This window comes from Triturus cristatus, chromosome 3_2 (assembly GCF_964204655.1).
Source record: "Triturus cristatus chromosome 3_2, aTriCri1.1, whole genome shotgun sequence".
Lineage (NCBI taxonomy): Eukaryota > Metazoa > Chordata > Amphibia > Caudata > Salamandridae > Triturus > Triturus cristatus.
This window is the reverse complement of record NC_140584.1, coordinates 699,306,297-699,327,256: the sequence shown is the minus strand read 5'-3', so window position 1 is coordinate 699,327,256 and position 20,960 is coordinate 699,306,297. Positions and strand designations below refer to the sequence as shown.

At 46.5% G+C, this 20,960-nt stretch overlaps 1 protein-coding gene across 2 annotated transcripts in view; it reads right to left on the bottom strand.

Moving 5' to 3' along the window:
- Positions 1–20,960, bottom strand: part of DNAH7 (dynein axonemal heavy chain 7) — a 1,967,826-nt gene that overhangs the window by 1,843,828 nt on the left and 103,038 nt on the right. For both annotated transcript variants that reach the window (XM_085648764.1, XM_085648765.1), the window contains exon 3: positions 9,260–9,365. In XM_085648764.1, the coding sequence (XP_085504890.1) occupies positions 9,260–9,365 (106 nt within the window). The remainder of the gene's footprint in view (positions 1–9,259; positions 9,366–20,960) is intronic.

Sequence of the window (20,960 nt, the reverse complement as noted above, 5' to 3'; positions counted from 1 at the left end):
CCTCTTCCACCCCATCATCTGTCGGCAAGCATGCTCACTTTGGATCTCTCGAAGTAGGGCTTGAGGCGGTTCACGTAGAGGACCCTCAAAGGGATCCTTGGAGTCTGCAAATCCACCAGGTAGGTGTCATCACTTTTGCGCTCCACCACCTCAAATGGCCCAGTCCACTTGTCCTGCAAGGCACAAGGTTCCAAGAGGGCCATGACCCACACTTTTTGTCCAGGTTGAAATTCAACCAGAGTGGCATTCTGGTCATACCACTATCTCATTTCTTCTTGGCTGGCTTCTAGGTTTGCCTGAGCAAGCTTCCTGAAGCGGGCAGTTTGGTTTCGGAAGGCCAGCATGTAACTAAACACCTCCTGTGCAGTTTTCCTGGGGGCTGACTCCCAGCCTTCCTTCACCAAACTCAGAGGTCCTCTCACAGGGTTACCATACAGAAGCTCAAGCGGACTGAACCCAAGAGACTTCTGTGGTACCTCCCTGTATGCAAAGAGAAGGCACGGCAAGAGGACGTCCCACTTACACCTCATGGGCTCTGTTAGACCCTTAATCATGCATTTCAAGGTTGAATCTCTTCACCAGACCGTTACCTTGGGGGTGGTAAGGGGAGGTGAACTTGCAGGTTACACCACACTCCTTCTACAGGGATGTCATATACTTGGATATGAACTTGGTTCCCCTGTCAGAAACCACCTCTCTTGGGAACCCTACATGGGAAAAGATCCCCATTAACGCCCGTCCCACCACTGGCGCCGTCGTTGTCCTGAGAGGGATTGCCTCCGGGTAGCATGATCCACCAAGACCAGGATGTACCTGTTGCCCATGGCTGTCTTGGGATCCAGTGGCCCCACAATGTCCATCCCTACCCTTTCAAAGGGCGCTCCAACAACTGGATAAGGTTGAAGAGGAGCTTTGACCTTCCTCCCAATCCTAACCACTTGCCTGGCAAGTTTAGCAAGACCTGTAATGTCCATCTGACTGCCTTCTCATTTGGGGCCAGAAGAAGTGGGTGACAATCCTGTCAAAGGTCTTGTTCTGCCCCAAATGTCCTGCCAAAGGCACATCATGAGCCAGACTCAGTAGGAAGGTCCTGAAGCGCTGCGGTACCACCAGCACACGGGCTGACCCAGGCTCTGCGACGTCAGGCTCGCTGTTCAGGAGATCATTCTCCCAGTAGATCCAATGTGATCCGGACTGATCACCAGCTGCCTGGTCTGCAGCCTGCCGCCGCAGACCCTCCAGAGAAGGGCACTCCTTCTGCTCCTTGCAGAATTCCTCCCTGATGGGACCCCCTTCTTGCTGCCAATGGGTCAGCTCAGAGATGTCCCCCAGTTCAGGTACCTGCTCCCCTGTAGGCACTGGGGCGTCACCCCTCAAGATCTGCCTCCTCCAGGTCCGTGGGAACTTCAGGGGGCGGTTTCCCGCGCCCCTTGCCCTTTCCCTTGGCAGGGACTTGGGCCACTGTTTCAGGCTCCAAGTCCTCTTGATCACCCTCTCTGGCCGCCATTGACCGAGTGGACACACATGCCCGGTCTGGCAACCCAAGCATCTCCAAGTGAGACCTGAGCTCAACATCCTTCCATAAGGACTGCTCCAGGTCATTACCTAGCAGACAATCTACAGGCATGGAAGGGCTCACAACCACCCTCAAGGGACCTGAGACCCCCCCCCCTCTCGAAGAGAACCTGCGCCACCAGACACTGGCACTCTGAATTGTCTACAGCAATTACTTGGTGGAATGCCCCTGGGACTACCTGCTTCTCAGAGACCAGGTGACACCGGACTGAGGTCACACTTCCTCCAGTATCTCTGAGAGCCTCTACCCTTTTCCCATTGATGGTCACCCAGGTGCTGTATTTCTTTGTGTTGGGGGCACCTGGTTTCCTGGGACCATCTCACTGTCCCCTAGTGAGATGAGGGTCATTTCTGCGGGATCCCCACCCTCCTGTGGGTACTCTTCCTCCCCAAGCGCTACACTAGCCAACACATTGGACTGCCCACCAGTGGGTGGCTGTGCCCCCTTAGGGCACCTGAGGTCCCCCTTCATGTGACCCACCTGGTCACATATAAAACACTTGCGGGGGCTGGTCTCAGCAGGCTTTCCTGAAGAGAACCATTGCTTCTTATCTCCGGGGGATGGGAACCTTTACCTGGGTGTTAGTTTGGGGCTCTTTAGAGAGCTCCTTTGCTTTACCCTTGTCCCCCACACTTTTCTGCTGGGGACCCTGCCCACCTTTGGCTGAGTCTCCACCAAACGCTTTCTTGTGGACCCAGGTACTCACCCAGCGGTCCGCCTCCATAGCAAGCTTCCTGGGGTCAGTCAGCTTACTATTGACTAAGTGCTGGCGCAGATCTGCAAAATATAGACTAGACAAGTGCTCCCATGCAATTAAATTGCAGAGCCCCTGATAATCCGTCACATTACTGCCCCTCACCCAGCCATCCAATGACCTGCAGAACGAATCTACACTATCCAACCAAGTGTTGGTGTCAGACCTCTTACTGGACCTAAACTGATCCCTGTACTTCTCAAGAGTGAGTCCATACCTGGTGAGGAGAGCATCCTTCATGTCAGCATAGGTGAGGTTCTGCACCTTACCCAAGGCTATCAGGATATCCCTAGCTTCTTCCGGAAAGAGAGGCCACAACCCTGCCCCCCAGTTCCTTTCAGGGACCCCATTCATATGAATAGCCGCCTCGTACCCTTGAAACCACCTTTGTATGTCATCCCCCTTCTGGTAATCTTTACCTACATTCTTGGGAATGTGCACAATCCTATTGGACTGCATTGAAGAGTTGCTGCCACCATCTATGCTGGATTTGATTTTCAATTCCAGCTCCTTGAGCCCATGCTCATGGTCCAATACCATCCTCTGTGACTCCATCTTGAGCCTCTCAAGCTCTATCTCGTGCCTCCTAGCTTCCCGTCTGTCCTCCAGCTCCTCTGGGGACAAACCACTGCTACCCGGCCTGGAGGGATCCCCCCCTCCTAAAAGCACATCCACCCTAGGAATAGGCTCCTCTGCCTCTCCACTGAGAATACCAGATTGCTTGCTGGCATGTCTGGCTGCTACTCAGGCCCTCAGTGCCTTTTGTAGCTCCTCCTTCCTAGTGAGGCCTCTGACTTGGACTTTTAGGTTTCTGCAAATCGCTTTCAACTCCCTCACGTTGTAGGATTCCAACCTATCCTCCTCAAAGGCAATTTCCATGGATGCAACAGATGATGCTCTTGATTCAGGTATGATGAAGGAGCAAGTTCAAGCTGGCAAGGTCAAAAATAGGCCAAAAACAAAAGTATGTGGTACATAATGGTCTGCGATATAGTAGTAGTGCACAACAATCACTGTAAGTCAAGTGCAAGCGCAAGTCCTATCCTCACCGCTGACAACCAATGTTAGAAATGGGATTTTTGGTCGGCTAGGGCATGTGCCAAAGTCAGGCAGAAACCACCCCTCTAGTCAGGATAAGGGAGTTACACTCCGAAAATAACCCCTGCTCACCCCCTTGGTAGCTTGGCATGAGCAGTCAGGCTCATCTTAGAGGCAGTGTGTAAAACATTTGCACATAACCAACAGTAATACAGTGTAAGCACTACAAAAGGACACCACACCAGTTTAGAAAAATATCCAATATTTTTATATACTTAAGACAAGACCAAAAACGATAAAAATCCTCAATACAGTACTTAAAAATCTCCAGTTATCAAAATATGCTTGAAAAACAGTTCCTTGATGTCGAAAGCTCCATCCGGGGCTATCGCGGCGTCGTGAACAAACAAATCCAAATAGTTCTGGCTGACAGCAGCGTTGCGGGCCAGCTGCGGTGTCGGGAAGACCCGCAAACAGTATCTTTTAGAAATGCAGGGTGTCGGCGACCTCCCGTTGAGCTTCCGATAGCATGGCGCCCGCAGGCGTCGGATCCAGAGGTCGGTGCCGGAGTCGTCGGGACCCTTGAACTCACACGCATTCCATATCGAACTCCTCGCTGCTAAAGTCAGGAGCGCTGGCGTCGGCAGGCGTCGAGTGCTGCAGTGCGAAGTGCAGCGGTGCGGCGTGCGGTGCCCTCAGGTCGCGGTGCAAGCTACGGTTCGGTATCGGCATCCAATGGCGTCGTTGGTGAGACCAGGGTCGTGGTGCGAAGTGAATGTGGTGCTTGTCGCGGTGCTGGCAGGTCGTTGCTGAAGCACTGTCGTCTGCTGACGAACTGGAGTCGAGGGCGCCGGCGTGGGTAGGCCAAGGCTGCAGTGCGGGATGAGGGTGATGCATCGTGATTTTGGCCAGGTGCGTCGTCGCCAGGGATACCAAGGAGTCGTCGTGAAGTAAGGTGGTGCGGAGTGCGGTGCCCACAGGTCGCGGTGTGAGCAGCGGCTCAGTGGCGGCGTCAGCAGGCGTCGTTGGTGAGACCAGGGTTGCAGTGCGGCAATGCGGCGGTGCCCTCTGCGGTGCCTTCAGGACACGGAGTCAGTAGCGCCGTCATAGACGGCGTCGGGTTGCTTTTTCCTCTGTTGCAGCACAAAACACAGTCCCCAGTGCTGAGGGCAGAAGAGCTTGAAGTCTTTGCTGTTCCTGAGACTTCTTCAACAGGGGGCAAGCTCTACCTCAAGCCCTTGGAGAAACTCTCAAAAGTAGATTGCAGAAGGTTCAGTCCAGTCCTTTCACTGCCCAAGACAGAAACAGCCACTGCAGGCCAACACAGCAAAGCACACAGCAAAGTGGTAGTTACTCCTCACAGCTTCTTCAGCTCTTCTTCTTGGCAGTCTTCTTGATCCAAAGGAGTTCTAAAGTTCAGGGGTCTGAGCCCCAATATTTATATCCAAAAACCAGTTCTGCCTTCTCTGGTGTGACTTCCTGGCAGGAGGTGGACACGACATTGTCAGAGGCAGACCAGGCTCTTTGAGGTGCGAGGAGATCTCCTCCCCCTTCCCCAATTGCAGCCCAGGTCTATTCAGCCCTTTCCTGACCCACCTAGACTAACTGGAGCCACCCTGCTCCTCAGCCTTCTGTCATCCAAAACCCAGACAGGTAATCCACATTCCAGCAGAGGCACATGGGATGACTGAGCAAGAAAATACCTACTTTCTAAAAGTGGTATTTTCAAACACAGAATGTAAAAATCACCTTCACTAAAAGATGCATCTTTAGATTCTGAGTCAGACATACTAAACTTTATTTTCCTACCTAGTTCCCAGGGCCAGTTATGTTTATTAGATGTTATAAACAGACTTCCCATTCTGTCCTACGCGGAACAGGTAAAATAGTGAAAAACGAAATTGGAAGTAATTCACTATCAGGACATGCCACACACACCAGGGCTACCTTTCACATACACTGCACCCTGCCCACAGGGGTACCTTGGGCCTACCTTAGGGGTAGCTGACATGTAAGAAAAGGGAAGGTTAGGGCCTGGCAAGTGGGCACACTTGCCAAGTCGACAAGGCAGTACCAGACTGCTCAGAGGCTCTGCAATTGCAGGCTAGAGTCACATTTATGGGCTGTTTGGGTGGGTGACACAATCCAGTGCTGCAGACCACCAACAGCATTTGATCCACAGGCCCTGGCACACGCAGTGCACTTTATCAGGGACTGACACATAAATCAAATAGGCCAATCATGGAAACACCAATCCATAACACATTATACCACAGGAGCACTTGCACTTTACCACTGATTAGCAGTAAGAAAAGTGTGAAGAAACACTAAGCCAGCACAAACAGAATCAAAACCGGGAGGTCAGAAAGCAAAAACTCAGGGGAAACATGCCAAAAGATGCCAAGTCTAACAGTTGTTCGATGTATTTTCTTTCCTGACACCAAAACATTTTAATTGCTGATTGTAAGAAACTGGGTTATTGGTTGAGGGGGGTGAAAACCCTACTCAAGTAACAACCACAAACGTTAATCTGTGCTTAACCCTCTGGTAGCATGGCAGAAAAGCAGCCAGGCTTAACTTTGTGTAAAATATTTATGCAGGACACAAACAGTAAAAAGTGAAAACAAAGAAAAATACTAAACCAGTTTAAAACAAAATAGAGAAAATATTAGCAAATGGAAGGACACCAAAACTATTTAAATCCAATCAGTTGAACCGGAGTTATGAGTTTGTAGTAAAATCCAGCACTTAAAAGATCAATGCACCAATCGCTGGTATATAGTCGCAAGAGACTGGGACAAAGTCAAAGGTTAAGGCTGACTGAGATGGAGCACAGGACGGATACAAGGGCTGGATTGGGCCTGGTCTCTGCCTACCTTCGGACTTCGACCATTTCTTGAAGAAAAGTCCAGAAGAAGGTAACGTTCAGCAGGGCACAGCAGCAGGCTGTGCCTGAGGACAGGTCGTCGCCACCAGGGAGCTTCTCGCGAAGTCTTAGTGAAGCCGTTGACGATGGTGGGAAAAGGCTCAGAGTGGGAAAAGCTGGATTTCCAGGCCCAGGATGTCATCGTTGTCAATGGGGAGCTGGTTGCCATCAAGACCGGTCAATATTTTTACCTTTGGGTGACTTTTTGGAAGTCGAAAACCTCCAGTGGGACAAAGCTGTAGGCTGCAACCAAAGAGGGCTCCATGAGCCAGGATACAGCTGCCAAGAGGTTCAGCTGAACAGAATTTGCTGCTGCAGAGAAGAACGAAGTAGGAGCTACCACGCAGGTGGGCTGAATAGCAATGAACCTTGGCTGGATAGGCTGGCAGGTAGGTTCTGGTCTTCTGTTGGTCTTCCAGGAAGAATTTGGTGAACATTTTCCTAAGTCCCAAGTTTTAAGGGTAGGCAGGAGCAGCACCTCTAACACCACTTCCAAGGGTCCAAGACCTGGGAGCACCACTTGGGTGTCAGGACTCACTCCAGCAGAAGCCAGGTACAGGGATCAAGGCCTAAGGAGCTTGTTATGTGCCTGTAGCTCACCAAAGATGTCAGCTAACTAGCCCTTAGAGATACATCTGGTGGTCCTGGGTTCACAGAAAGGGTCCAGCAAGGCAGTCCTAAGAGCAGCAGGACAGTCCTCTGGCAGCAGCAGGATAGTTCTCTGGTGTTTAAGGCAGTCCTTCTGAAGTATTCCACAGGCCCAGGAGTGTATTGAAGAGGTGTTCTGAGGGTCCAATATTTATATCTGGTGCCAGTCTCTGAAGTGGGGGGGATTCACTATATTCCTCCTACATCTGATAATGGAAAGTTTTTCCCTTCCCCGTTCAAGGCTCCAAGAAATCTGAGGTGAAAAAAGACTAGTGTCAGGTTCTTTTGTGTGTGCTGAAGGCAAGCCGTTCAAAGTGCAAGTGGGGCAGGGAACAGCTCTGCCGAAGCCATCCTGGTGGGATGGCCCATCCTGCCAACTCCTAGTCCCTTATTGTCTCACTGTCTGGGAGAAATAAACACAGCCTAATAGCATTGCCATTCACACTCATGTCATCCAGGGCAGCTGGCAGAGGGCACAAATGGTTAAGATAAAAAAATACCATCTTTCTAAAAGTGCCATTTTTCAACATGACATCTCTACCTGCTGCCAACCAAAGGTTAGCACTTATTAAATGTAATAAATGTAATAAGGCAGTCTAATGTAAGTCTATGCGAGAGCGAGGCCTTACAGTAGTGAAATAACAAATTTAGGAGTTTTTCACTACCGGTACATGTAAAACTTAAACCCACATGTCCTACATTTTAAACAAAACCCATGTCCTCTGGGCCCTTAGCGTGTGACTTAAATGTATTAAACAAACATTTAGGCCTGGCAAAAGGCTTCTTTTGTCAGATCGAAATTGCAGTTTAAACTGCACTACAGGCTGCAATGACAGGCCTGTTTTAAAGTGCTACTTTATTGAGTAGACATGCAAGTAAATTTAAGGCGCCAATCAGGTAGGTGTAGGCCAATTTCACCATGCTTTAAGTAGAGGGCACTTTAGCAAAGGTTAAAGTGGTAAATTGCACTGTTAACCTAAAACCAACAAAAAGTAATTCAGAAAACAGGAGGGGCAAAGTGTTTTGGGGAAGACCACACCTAGGATGCAGGGTATAACAATGATTTATGTTTTTTTAAAGAATTGGTGCTTTTTGAATGCCTCATCCATTCATAAAGACACATCGTTATTCACTAATATCCCATGCATGTTCATTTGTTAATAGTTATTGTTTGCTGTCGTGATAACATGTTGTTGAGTGTATGGCTTTATTCGGTCACAGATTTAAGAGATGGGTGCATATAGACTTTTTTCCCTTCTTTGAAGGCACAGCTTAACATTATAATGCAGTATGCTCAGCAAAGGGGTCCTACTCTCAGCTCCATATTGTTGTAGTCCAAAATGGGTTTCTCATTATCTGATTTTCTCTCCAGGACAGCTGGAGGCAACAGACACAAAGTCGCTCAGCTATTAATAACGTTTTCCTCTAACAATAAGCCAGACTGATAGGCTTTGCCAACGCTTTTTTTTAATTTAAGTATTATAACCCAGATAACATATTGATTAGAACTCTGCTGTGCTGCATGTACAACACTGAAAAAACAGGGCGTAACTACACTGTACAATGTCCAGCATGCAGATGATGTTCATGGTGATTTCACTGCAGGCTAGTAGACGGAAATGAACCTGCCCCAGCTTACGTGACTCCATTTTATGGCACTTCCTGACAACGCCCAGTGGCTCATGTGTGATGGAATATGTGCCACTTTCCTGGCCTGTTATAGATGACTTCTTCAAAACCGCAGAGCAATGAATACAGGGAGTATGAACACAAAGAGCAGGGGCTGTTTGGGTAGGCGTTACAGGCTGTCTTAGAGAAGCTACTTAAAATGGAGAATGTAGAGGAAGTTTAATATGAATCCTAACATGAACTCAAAATAACAAAACAAATATAAACTATAAATAGAAGAGGCTCAGCTTCCAGACCCATACTTGATAAAAAAAAAAGGGAAAAGGATTTCTACACAGCAGATAAGAACTGTTTATGTTTTGATAGAGCAGGATCCACTCCACACAATCAACGAGCATTGAGGTGAATGTACAACATGCCAGAGAGGATAATATTCTATGCATAAATGTCCACATGCATAGTACCGACTCTGCATGGCTTTGCTCATAAACAAGTATAAACAAACTGTGGTAGAAGTTGTTTTGTGAAAGATGTTCCATCTTACTGAAATATGCCTTGTGCTAGACAGAGACAATATTTTGTACACAACGAGCACTATGTTTTCGCTGATTGATGGGAATCAAATGATTTTGAGCAAATCGGAAAATACTGCATACCCCATTCTATGTATTCAAAATACATTGCTTACCGGGTGACAGGTCATGAGGTTCATGCAATGTTTCCTGATCATCATCTTTTTGCTCTCTCAAAAGGAAGGAGGGAGGACTCGCATTCCATTGTGGTTTGGAGCAGACCTGAAATATGTACAAAAGTGTGTTATGGTTTAAATTTAATTGCATAATTCATTTTGGGGTTTTTGGGAGCATAATTAAACCTTTAACATATTCCAAGACCAATCCCAAGGTGACTGAAAGCTGGAGACAAGCAGATAAACTGCAGAGAGAGTGGATATTTTGCATGGAAGATTTCTGATGAGGACTTACATTACAAGGTGCAAACATGGAAACAAGGTTAGGCTATAATATCACCCACGCCCTATCTGGTTTCGTTTCACTCAAGGCAACAATCAACATACCAATGTGATGGAACAGGAGGTGCATAGGCGCCTCACTGATTAATGGGCAGACTAGATAAGTACACACTCAAGCAATATAGGCAGAGGCTACACGGAGAAGGGGATAAGTCAGGTCGGCTCCTGGCATAGATACTCCGCAGAGAGCACCCACCCTCGATGATCACACACTTATCACTGGATGACACACCTGTAAACACCAGGGCAGGAATATTGGGAGTCTTTCAACAACACTTGAGGTATGTATATACTGCAGATCCTGGCATCAACGCCGGCCCATTATGTTCCATTACTAGTAGGACTAGATCTCCTGAGGCGAGCACACGTGGATGCCGAGTCCCTGGAAGCCCCCATCGGTCTGGAGGAACTTATTGTAGCCCAGAGTCTACTTTCATGTGCAAAAGCGCCTAGTGGGGATGGTTTTTCTCCTAAGTTTTATCAGGTGTTCTCTGCGACGATCATGCAGGGTCTTCTGGAAGTCCTGCTGGGGACATGTGAGAGAGGTGTGCTGCCCTCGTCCATGAGGGAAGCTGAAATGTGAATGCTCCTCAAGCCACGTGGTATTTAGTCTCGTCCGGCCTTTTCGACCACTTACCATGATTAACGCAGGTGTGAAAATCCTGTGTAAACTACTTGCCGGCCGCTTGGTGCCCCACATGTCACACCTGGTCCATGAGGACCACTGTGGGTTTATACCTGGCCAGAACACCGGCATGAATCTCTGATGTCTGGCCATATACTCCATGAAGTGGAACACATGGAGGAGGACCTGGCATTGGTCTCTATTGACCTAGAAAATGCTTTCGATATGGTGGACTGCGACTATTTACTCGAAGTGCTAAGAGTTATGGGCTTTGGTCCTCAGTTTCGGGGCTAGGTCCAATTACTTAACAGGGTTGCCCTTCTCGACGCTTCTGTATGCATTAGCAATTGAACCACTGCCGATCTGGGCACGTCAGAAACTGTTGAATAGCGGCATACATCTAGGGGAATCTCTCCACCTGATTTCGCTTTACGCAGATGACGCATTATTTTATATTACCTCTGACAGATGGCATTGCCCATGCTGTTGCAATTCTTGGATCAGTTTGGAGGTCTGTCTGGGTTCCATCTTAATAAGCGAAAACCTCTACTATTTCTACTGGCTTCTTTGGTTGGTACACCTTTGGATCGCCTCCCAAGCCTGGGAATGCATTGGGAGTTGGGACACTGTCGGTACTTGGGGATTGAGGTGGCCCATTCCGAGACACAGCAGTTATGCCTTAATATAGGTAGGGTATTGGATGCCCTGCAGAAGACAGTGGCTTTTTGAAACACGCTGCCCCATCACTGACAGGCAGACTAGCTGTGTCGAAGATGGTATTGTTACCGCAATGTCTATATACTCTGCAGAACTCGCCATGTCCCATACCCAGGACGGTATTTAAGCAGCTGAATTCTGTACTTATTTTATTATTGTGGGTGGGCCGTCACAGTATGGTGGCCTTGAACACCTTAACCTGATTATACGAAGAGGGGGGGCTTAATCTTGACATGTACTATTATGCCACACTACTGCAGCTGGCTATAGATGGCTGGCTGAGGGTGATAACTAGGAAAAGTTCCTACTGACGGGATTGATGGCAGCTGATCAATTATCAGTGGTGCTGATGGAGCGTGGGGAGTGGCTACGGATCTACTCTATATTGTTCAACACACAGTGTACATATGGGAACCTTATGTTGAAGTGGTCCTGAAGTGTGCCCCCTTTCACCGAGAACTCTTGGTCTGGATACTAGTGCCAGTGCGGCAGCTGATGCACAATATGTTTTTTCTGACATGGAGGGATGGTGGTAGCGCACTCTTGGGGGACCTGTACCCAGAGGAGTTTTTCAAAACATTTGAACAAGCCTGTGAGGCCTTTGCACTGGGACCGGGGCATTTCTTGCATCATGCTGGATTGACCGAGGTGGCTAAATTGACATGGCCCAAATTTCCTCCCTCACCACAGTTCACACACATATTAGATCTTCTACTGACCTGCGGGGCAGGTCATCATTCGATTACAATACTCTATAGGGCAATGAGAATAGACGTGGTGAGTACGCCAGTCTGAGCACATGAAGCATGAGACACCGATCTGGACACCCCATTAGATGACAGAATGTGGACAGCCATTTGTGAACTCACACACGCTGTGTCCTGCAATGCCCGCTTCAAGCTGGTGCACTATAATTTCCTTCACAGAACATATATATCTCTGAAGAGCCTCCGCTGCATATCCCGCACATGGCCAGACAGTTGCCCAAGATGGATTGTTAGCAGGGCGACTTCCAGCATCTGGTGTGGTGGTGTTGATCGATACAAGACTTTTGGACACAGGTGGTAACAGACTGAAGGAGGTCTACACGCTTATGACTAGACTACACACCATTACTCTGCTTGTTGGGATATGTCAGCAGGCCAAAAAGACATAAAAGTGCCTACAAATGTCTGCTTTGGAGCTGGTCCTAGCCAAGGGCAGAGTGGCCATCACCTGGGTGGGTCAGAGTGCCCCTGGATCTGAGCAATGGTACAGAGATGTACAGGAGTAGATGCTGGCTGAGGAGGTGCACATGAAACTGAGCAGGGATGACGAAAAACTGGAGAAAGACATCCAGGCATGGAGGGATGTGTGTGATGTCTTCTTAGACCCACAGGCGGGAATGTAGTTGGATGAAAGTGATGATATGGATCTCGGTGTGGATGATGATATTGATCGGGGAAAGGGAGGGGACTGCGCCTAGTTGTTCGTGTTCTGCTCAACAATACAAGCTTGGTGTGTCACTAGGCAATGGGGTGTGCGGAAGATGATGCAATCAGAAGTCGATTGGATGCCTGGTTGTGCACTTTCTCAAGCATCACCATGTACTGTACAGATTCCTAACATTACTGCTGCAGTTTGTTACAAAAAAAAACTTAAAAATAAACGGTTAAAAAAAACCATAGCCATGTGATATGCTTCATGTGAGAAAGGACAAGCCAGCTGAAAGACTTCTAGTTTCCAGATATTGGTGGAATTCTTCAGTCATTAAGACCTATTGATACAGGGTCCTTGTACATAAATGCCATTAGTGATTACCTCATGACTCTACATTGATAAATGCCCAGGCGTGTATGACCGGTTAGTAAAAGTTGATGAATGCCCAGCTGGGATTGATCAGTCAATGATGCCACCTCCCGATCAGCTCATAGAGAATTCCCTGTTGTCTCGACATTTTAAGGTCTTTGCCCCATTGATGAGAAGACTATGGCCAAGCATAGTCCAAACCTGCCAGTGGTCATGAGAACTACACCCCTGATGAACTATGCAGTCTCAGTGACCATGATATCCCTGGGTCGTCGCAGTTCATGGTACCCGCATTCACTTCATGAAGATTCTTATCCAGTAGTAATAACTATTGCTTGTAATCGTGATACATTTTCAATAACAACAATATAATATGAAATAATCAACCTAGTCTGAAACGCAACAAGGGCAATACCTGCATTACGTGTATGTCTTCTTTTAATTGCATTGTTTACACTTCTTTCAGATTGGTAGCAAAACAGAAATTGTTTAAATGTATATTTTATTTTTATTTAGAATCAACAATTGTTTTTACTGTGCTTGTGTTGAAGCAATATAATACATCAATCACGTTGTAAAATTACTATTTTTGTCTAGCACACTTGCCATAACTCTTCCACAAGTATTCAATCTTGGTGGAAATGTTTTTACCAATTTAAATGAGAGTACAGCGTTTTGGACATTTACAAACAAATCACTTCATTTTTCATAGTGTTTCTCCAGGAAATACCTATGGGTCACTTATACGCAGACAAAGCAATTCCTAGGTGAATAGAAGAAGACATCCGTGATATTATTGTATCACACCCATGAGATGAAGCAATACAGATCCTAAAAGAAAAGATGTGGGTCATAAGACAACGTTGTAGGTTAAGACTAGTGATAGGTTATGATAGAGTAGTAGATCACAAAAAGAGAAGAAGAATCGTAAACTTTAGCCAGCTATAATCATCTATTTACACATTGAAGTGATTACCCATAAAGTAACAGCATGCATGCACTTGTTCCTTAAGAGTTTGCATGCATTCTAGTGCTGTAAATGAAAAACAAACACTAATAGAGGATGAATGTGGGTAATAAAGGAGTGGAGCCAAGAGGGGTAGAGTAACACAGGACAGAGTCATGATGAAGGGCGATGACTTAAGTAGGATAATAGGTAATGAAAGTACATTGATGATCTGCCAAGACAAAGGCTTGCCTCGGAGAAAACAGACGACAAAGAAAAAGTTAGCAAAGATGTCCTGGCTTAATTAAGCACAAACACAATTGTTTTAAGATAGATTATGGACTGCATATGTTTGCTGCAGAGATATATGTGCATCAAGCAAGTGTCAGGTTGGGGGCACTAGAGGGCGCGCTGCGGAATGGCTGCACGTTAGTGCCGCTCCGCTGGTCGGGGACAAGATCCTGTTAAAGACTGATGGTATTGGTGTATCATTCTAAAAAATAATTATAGGTCATCGCATCGGAACCCTATATCTCCCCGCTGCTGCCCTCGGATGTGCAGGGGAGGCTGTCACGGAGGAGAAATTCCTCTTTAAAGTCGGGACCAGGCTGCAGACGAATACACAAAAGAGATGCAGCGTACGGGAAGTGAAAATGGTGGCATGGAGCTGAGGGTGAGAGCGGCGCTCCCAGGACCTGCATGGCGGAGCTTTCGCCCGATAGATAGCTGGCCCCCTGCTAGGAACACTGTACTATCGACCCCAAGGGCGCAAGACACCGATCCGGAGCACAAGGCAGGTGAGGCGACACCCGCATAACGGTCCTCGCACCGGACCAGATACTCAGTAAACGCTGCACGATCTTGTTGCAGACTGCCAGTGTTTGTTTAACATTCTGGGAAATAATTATAGGCAATCGCATCGGAACACTGTGGCTCCCCGCTGCTGCCCTCGGATGTGCGGGGGGGCTGTCACGGAGGAGTAATTCCTCTTTAAGGTCGGAACCAGCAGGCTGAAGACGAATATATACGAAATGGCGGCAATAACGGTGGAGTTGGTGACGTACAGGCAGTGAACATAATGGCATGAAGCGGAGATGGATAAAATACTAGCAGTCATACAACCGAAAAATGAGGATTTGGAAGCCCGGTCCCGCCGCAATAATGTGCGCATAATTGGAATACCAGAGAGCACCAACACAGGTAGGCTGGAGACTTACGTGGAAGCCATGCTGAGAGACATCTTCGGAGCTGAAAAATGTTCTAGCCTGCTTGTTGTTGAATGCGCACACAGATCTCTTGCACCTCCCCCTGTGCCGAGCAACCCACCAAGGCCCATCATTGCACGTGTCCCAAACGATAGAGACAGAGACACAATCTTACGCATGGCGAGAGAGAAACAACAAATAAACTACAAGGGGAGTAACATCTCCTTCTACCCGGACTTCACGATGGCGGTGCAAACAGCCCGCAAAGACTTTGCTTCCATCAAAAAGAAACTGTGGGAACTGGCAATAGAATACGCGATGCTGTACCCTGCGAGACTACGTGTCACACAAGATGGTCGCTCAAAAAAGTTTGCAAAACCCAAAGCAGCGCAAGACTTTATCAAAAAGACCCTTTCTACCTGCAAGAACCACCGTGCCGCCACGTCTTATCCGGACTCTGACTGATTTCCTGTATTGGGTGGTAAAGTATTTCCCGTGCTCTGCAATTGATATTATGCACACTATAGATACCTCTCCACACGTTATCTTATGTATCGCGGCTGTGATGACTCTCTGCCTCTACACAGACTTATCCTTACTAAAGTATATCCTATCCTGTAATTACACGTCTGGAAGGTCCTGCTCGTTGCGCGGGGAGATGACCCCTACGCGCTGAGCGCGCATGTGAGACTTTTGACTGTCACTGTTGTGTCCTTCCCTTCTCCCCTGCTAAGAATGTTTACCGCATGAGGAGGCAGTATTTCACGTCTTGCAAAGTTAAAACAATACCTCAAATATGTGATAAAATTAACTGTTATATATTGTTTTATTATTGCATACTTAACCTTGTCCGCTCTGTTGCGGATTACTATATACAATACAATGTATGCTAGGAGTTTGCATGTATTCTGTTTCTTTCCTGCAATACACTGCAGTATATATGGTACTATAGATCCACGTACAAAAATGTTGGCTAAACTGATTGCCACTAGACTCCAACCCCTGATGCCTAACATAGTACTACCAGACCAGTCAGGGTTCATACCCCATCGATCTACTGCACATAACATTTGTACCCTATTCGCTGTATCCCATCAACTTAACCCTGATCTGCAAGCTGCTGCAGTATTATTGGATGCAGCAAAAGCATTCGATTCAATTGAATGGAATTACCTATTCATGGTATTGCGGACGATGGGACTGCCCCCCATCTTTCTGCAATGGATCAAACTATTATACACACAACCTATAGCTAGGATACGAGTTAATCAATCTGTTTCCGACTCAATATACATTACAAGGGGTACCCGACAGGGATGCCCACTGTCGCCGCTACTATTTGCTATTACAGTGGAGCCACTGACATGTAAAATAAGGCAATGTCAAAAGGCTACAGCCTTGCAATTTCCGCAACGTCCACTGAACATTTAACTATATGCCGATGGTATGGTGCTGTATGTCCGTGATCCAGCTCTCAATCTATCCCCCCTCATTATGGAATTTGGAGGACATTCAGGACTCCAAACAAACTGGAGCAAATCGACCATAATGCCGCTGACAGATGCCACCAGACCCTGTCTGACCAAGTTCCCTTTAGAATGGCAAGAGGACTCCATTAAATACCTGGGAGTTTGGTTCCACCATAACCCAGAGGTGGTTCTCCGCGAAAATTATGGAACAGTTATTAGTAAACTAGAAGAGAAAGTGGAGCGCTGGATTAAACTTCCACTTTCTCTGACAGATCGCTTGGCCGTTGTTAAGATGGTTATACTACCTAAAATTCACTACCTATTTAACAACATTCCTATAACACCGCCAATGACCCTATTTCGCAGAATAGCCACTATTACCTCTCGACTCATGTGGGCTGGTAAGCAGGCGCGTATAGATCTTTATACACTGACTCTGCCCTATTCAGAAGGTGGCTTCAAAGTCCCTAACTTCTTGTTGTACTACCTGAGTGCGCAGGCACATTACGCACATTACTGGTATCATCCAATCAGATATCTGCCACATACAGCGGTTGAAGACGGAGATGCGTGTCCGATACCACTGAGCAGCATATTACCGCATTCATGTACACACGTCTGCAAAAATGAGATTAACACGATTCGTACCACAAACTTAGCCTGGCAAAGGATGGGTAAACTTGCTAATAAACTGCTGTTATATGCGCCTGCATTACCACTACAACATCACCCGGAACTATCAGTCACGCAAGAACAGGTGGGCATGGAACAACTACAAAAAGTAGGACTAGACACAATGAACGACCTACATGACAAAGGCATATTCATAGAACTTGATCAGCTAGACTTCATCAGTAATCCCACACTGCTTTCTTACTTTCACACACTATAGATTGCAAGGCGCTATTAAACACCTGTACCCCTCATACCCATAGGAACCACCTACCCTGCAAGCTCTCCAAATGGTTATCCAAAATCCACACAATATACACCTGGTTCAGAAACTATTCATCCTGCTTCAGGCAGATATGGGGGTAAGGCGTCCAAAGCGCTTGACAGGTGGAATACGATACTGGATATACACATCACTGAGAAGGAATGGCATACCAGCTGCTCCCTCACTACCATGCTCACCCAAATGGTAATTTACGAATTATACATTATAAGTATCTCCACTAAATATACTGCACCCAGTTAAAGCTGTGCAGGTTTGGGCTTCGACAAAACGCAAAGTGCCAAAGATGCGATGCGGACAATGCAGATTTTCTTCATTTAGCGTGGCAGTGTCCTGATATTAGAGCATACTGGGAAAGTGTCACATCACTGCTTAGTACGATACTTGCGATGCAAATAGACTGCACAATTAAGGTCTGTCTCCTGGGCTTGGTGCCAACCTTAAAATACCTGAAACGCAAATTCTGTGTGATCGCCTTACTTTTAGCTAAAAGACAAGTCTCTATGCATTGGGGAGATGGGAGTTATCCTACCGCCAAACAGTGGCTTCGAGATATGACATACTGTAAAGATACCCTACAGACTTATGAGGAAAAACTGCCCTCTTGTTCCAGGCCTAGAGACTTCTGGGTAACGCTAACTAAATATATCTTTGCACGCATCAAGCTGTAACCACATCATTGACGGACTGAACCATTGTTAGTAAAGTGATTTTGTCATGTACTGATGTAAAAATAATGTGCTGTTAAACTAAATATGCCCGAAATGTTTTGTTGTGCAAGTTTGTATGCATACAATGTATGAAAGAAAGCAATAAAAGAAAAAGCAAGTGTCAGGTTATAACATTGGTAGGATTGATCAGGTGGTTAATGGACTTTCTGCTGTGCTCTGTGACGATATCTGGCCTCATGTTAGAATCATCACTGGACAGTGTTAAAGCTTCAGGTTCCATCCACAGGAATTTCTCTAGCCTGGGGCTGTATCACATAAAGAGCCATGGGGGCGCAACGAGCGTTTGCGTCTGCTTTGCGCACCCCGGGGCACATTGGTATTACAGAAGGCGATTCAGACACTTGTGGGGCCCCCTCTGTAATACCAATAGTGCTGGCGCACATAAAGCACCAGCGTGCCCCATGCAAATGAGGGAATCCCTTTGCTTCTGCGTTGACGCCGTATTACTGACAGTGCGCCATTTAAAATGTGGTGCACTGTCAGTGCACCTCCTGAGAGCAGCCCTCTGCAGAGCCACAGACATCCTCTCACAGGAAGGTGCAGTTTGTGACTACACCTGCCTGCATGGGGATCTCAAATCCCCTTTGAAAGTGCAGACGGGTTGCCGCCTACACTGTGAAACATGGAGCAGCTTTAAAGCAGCCACTCTGTATTTCACATGAATGCGCTGCCCCCAGGGCACCCATTCATGGTAATAGGGTGCTTTTTCATTGTTTGTGCAGGGCACACCATTTTAAAGGTTTGCCAGGCGCAAACAATGAAAATGCACCTACATCATAATGCAGCCCCTGGTGTCATGAAAACCTTGCAAAGCAATCCTAATTTAGGGTCGTATTACGCATTTTCATTGTTTGCACTGGGCGCACCTTTTAAAAGGTACACCAGGCGCATAAAATGAAAGTATAAACTATTACGGTGAATGCGTTGTCCCCAGGGTAGCCGCGAACTCGTGCTGCACCCAGGGCTGCTCATTCATGTGAAAACATGTAGCGGCTGCTTGCAGCCGCTCCGTGTTTCACTGTGCAGTCAGCATCCCGACTACAGTTTTAAGGGGATGTCTGGGGGTTCCACAGGAACACCCCTCCAGAGGGCTGCTCTCAGGGGGCGCACTCTCAGTGTGCCACCTATAAGGTGGCGCACTGTGAATTGCACTGTGAGTGAGCCCCCTCGAGCTTCTTTGCCTCTGCGCCCTTCTCCACATGCAAATTAGGGAACGCCCCTGAAGGTAGCCCTGGTGCTTTAAGTGCACTAGAACTATCGGTATTACTGAAGGGGACACACAAGCGTCTGCGCCCCCTTCTTTAATACCACAGTCTGTTGCGCCCCCGGGGCACTTACTGTAATATGGCCCTTGGTTTTCAATATTACTTGTTTCAATATTATTTGTACCGCTGTACTAGGCAATCATTTAAAAGCACAACTTATTGCTGTGATGCAAACTATTGAATCAAGTTTGGTTATCTCTATGAAGAAACGAAAATCAAATTTGCCTTCACCATTTCACAACTTTTTATTGACTGCATGTGCCACAGTTCCAAATATGTGTGCAGACTCTTCTGCAGAAATAGCCTTGAATGCCTTTTATTAGGACCCGGGCTGAAAGGCAATAACTTAAGCCATATTTTTTCCATTAATGTATGCGTGAAGCAAAGGAAAAAAATCGGAGAGTAAAGTAACGTGCCTCTGTCCATCACTGGCTTGTACCAGGGACAATATGACCCCCAGGCAAATTTTCCAAACTTTAACATTTATTGACAATGACTATCTGGGCTTCTGTCCTAATCTATAACTTTAAGTGCATAATCAGAACAGGTTGCATGCCAACAAATTATTTGTCTCAAACCGAGCAAGTGGCCAACTCAAAAATAAAAAAGAAATCCCAATTAGTAAGGAAAATCAAAACAAGTTTTTCTAGGCCAGACAAAAGGAAAGGTCTAGGCATGGGTTTTTATGTGGCAGAAATTCTCTCTTGCCAATAGATGAAGGGTATATGAAAGTGTTATGATACGTCTCAGGAAACTTAATTAACAGGACTTCTCTCCTTCCTTAGCTTTGTGGCTTATGCTTTGGCAGCAAACAAAGCTTGAAAGGTATCTATCTACCTGTGGGTGTTGCTTTGCAGTGAAAACTAAGTATAATGTAAAGCAGAACCATGAGAATTAACAGTGTGTGTATCGCCTATGATACATATAAAGGAGGAGAAAAGGAAGGAAGGAGGTGAAGGAATAGGTTGGGATGTCTTTCACATGACTCTAGCATGATCGCTAGGAACCAATAGTGGAAAGGGTCAGTGAACCCTGAGAGCCTAGTTCCATGTAATTATCAAGGGACTGCCAAGCCCGACTAGAGATTCCACTTCTTTAACTCTTCCGTACCAATTTGTTATATGTAATAAACTGTATTCTCATACACATTTTGTATTACATGGATTTTACCTGTGTCACATGTATTTCTGAATGTATGTCTCTTTTTTTATTTCTAACGAATAAAAACTTTTTGAACTCAAAAAAAGAAAGATCTTTGCTGAGAGTCCTAGAGTAATAGCGGTCTTTGAAACGTTCTAACTCTGTAAGGATTCGTTTTACATTCAGTAGCAGAAATTATTTTTTAAAACAATATTATAAATGTACATCTCAGCCCAAGTCGAAATGTAGCTTTCAATCATGATTTTAGAATTTTAATATTAAATCTGCAATTCCAACTCCTAACTTTATAGTGGAGGTGATTGGAATGCAAGGGTTATGGAAGTTTCACGCTCTATTTAGCAATAACTACCTTTTAAAGTACTACATGACATTCCTGATCTCAGTATTCTATTCTAAGCCCTTGCATGCAATGTAAACCCTTGGCCAAAATCCTTCTAGTGGGTCAAATGTGGACAGTGGTGGTGCGTCCATTGGGGTGCTGGGGCGTTGCCCCACTA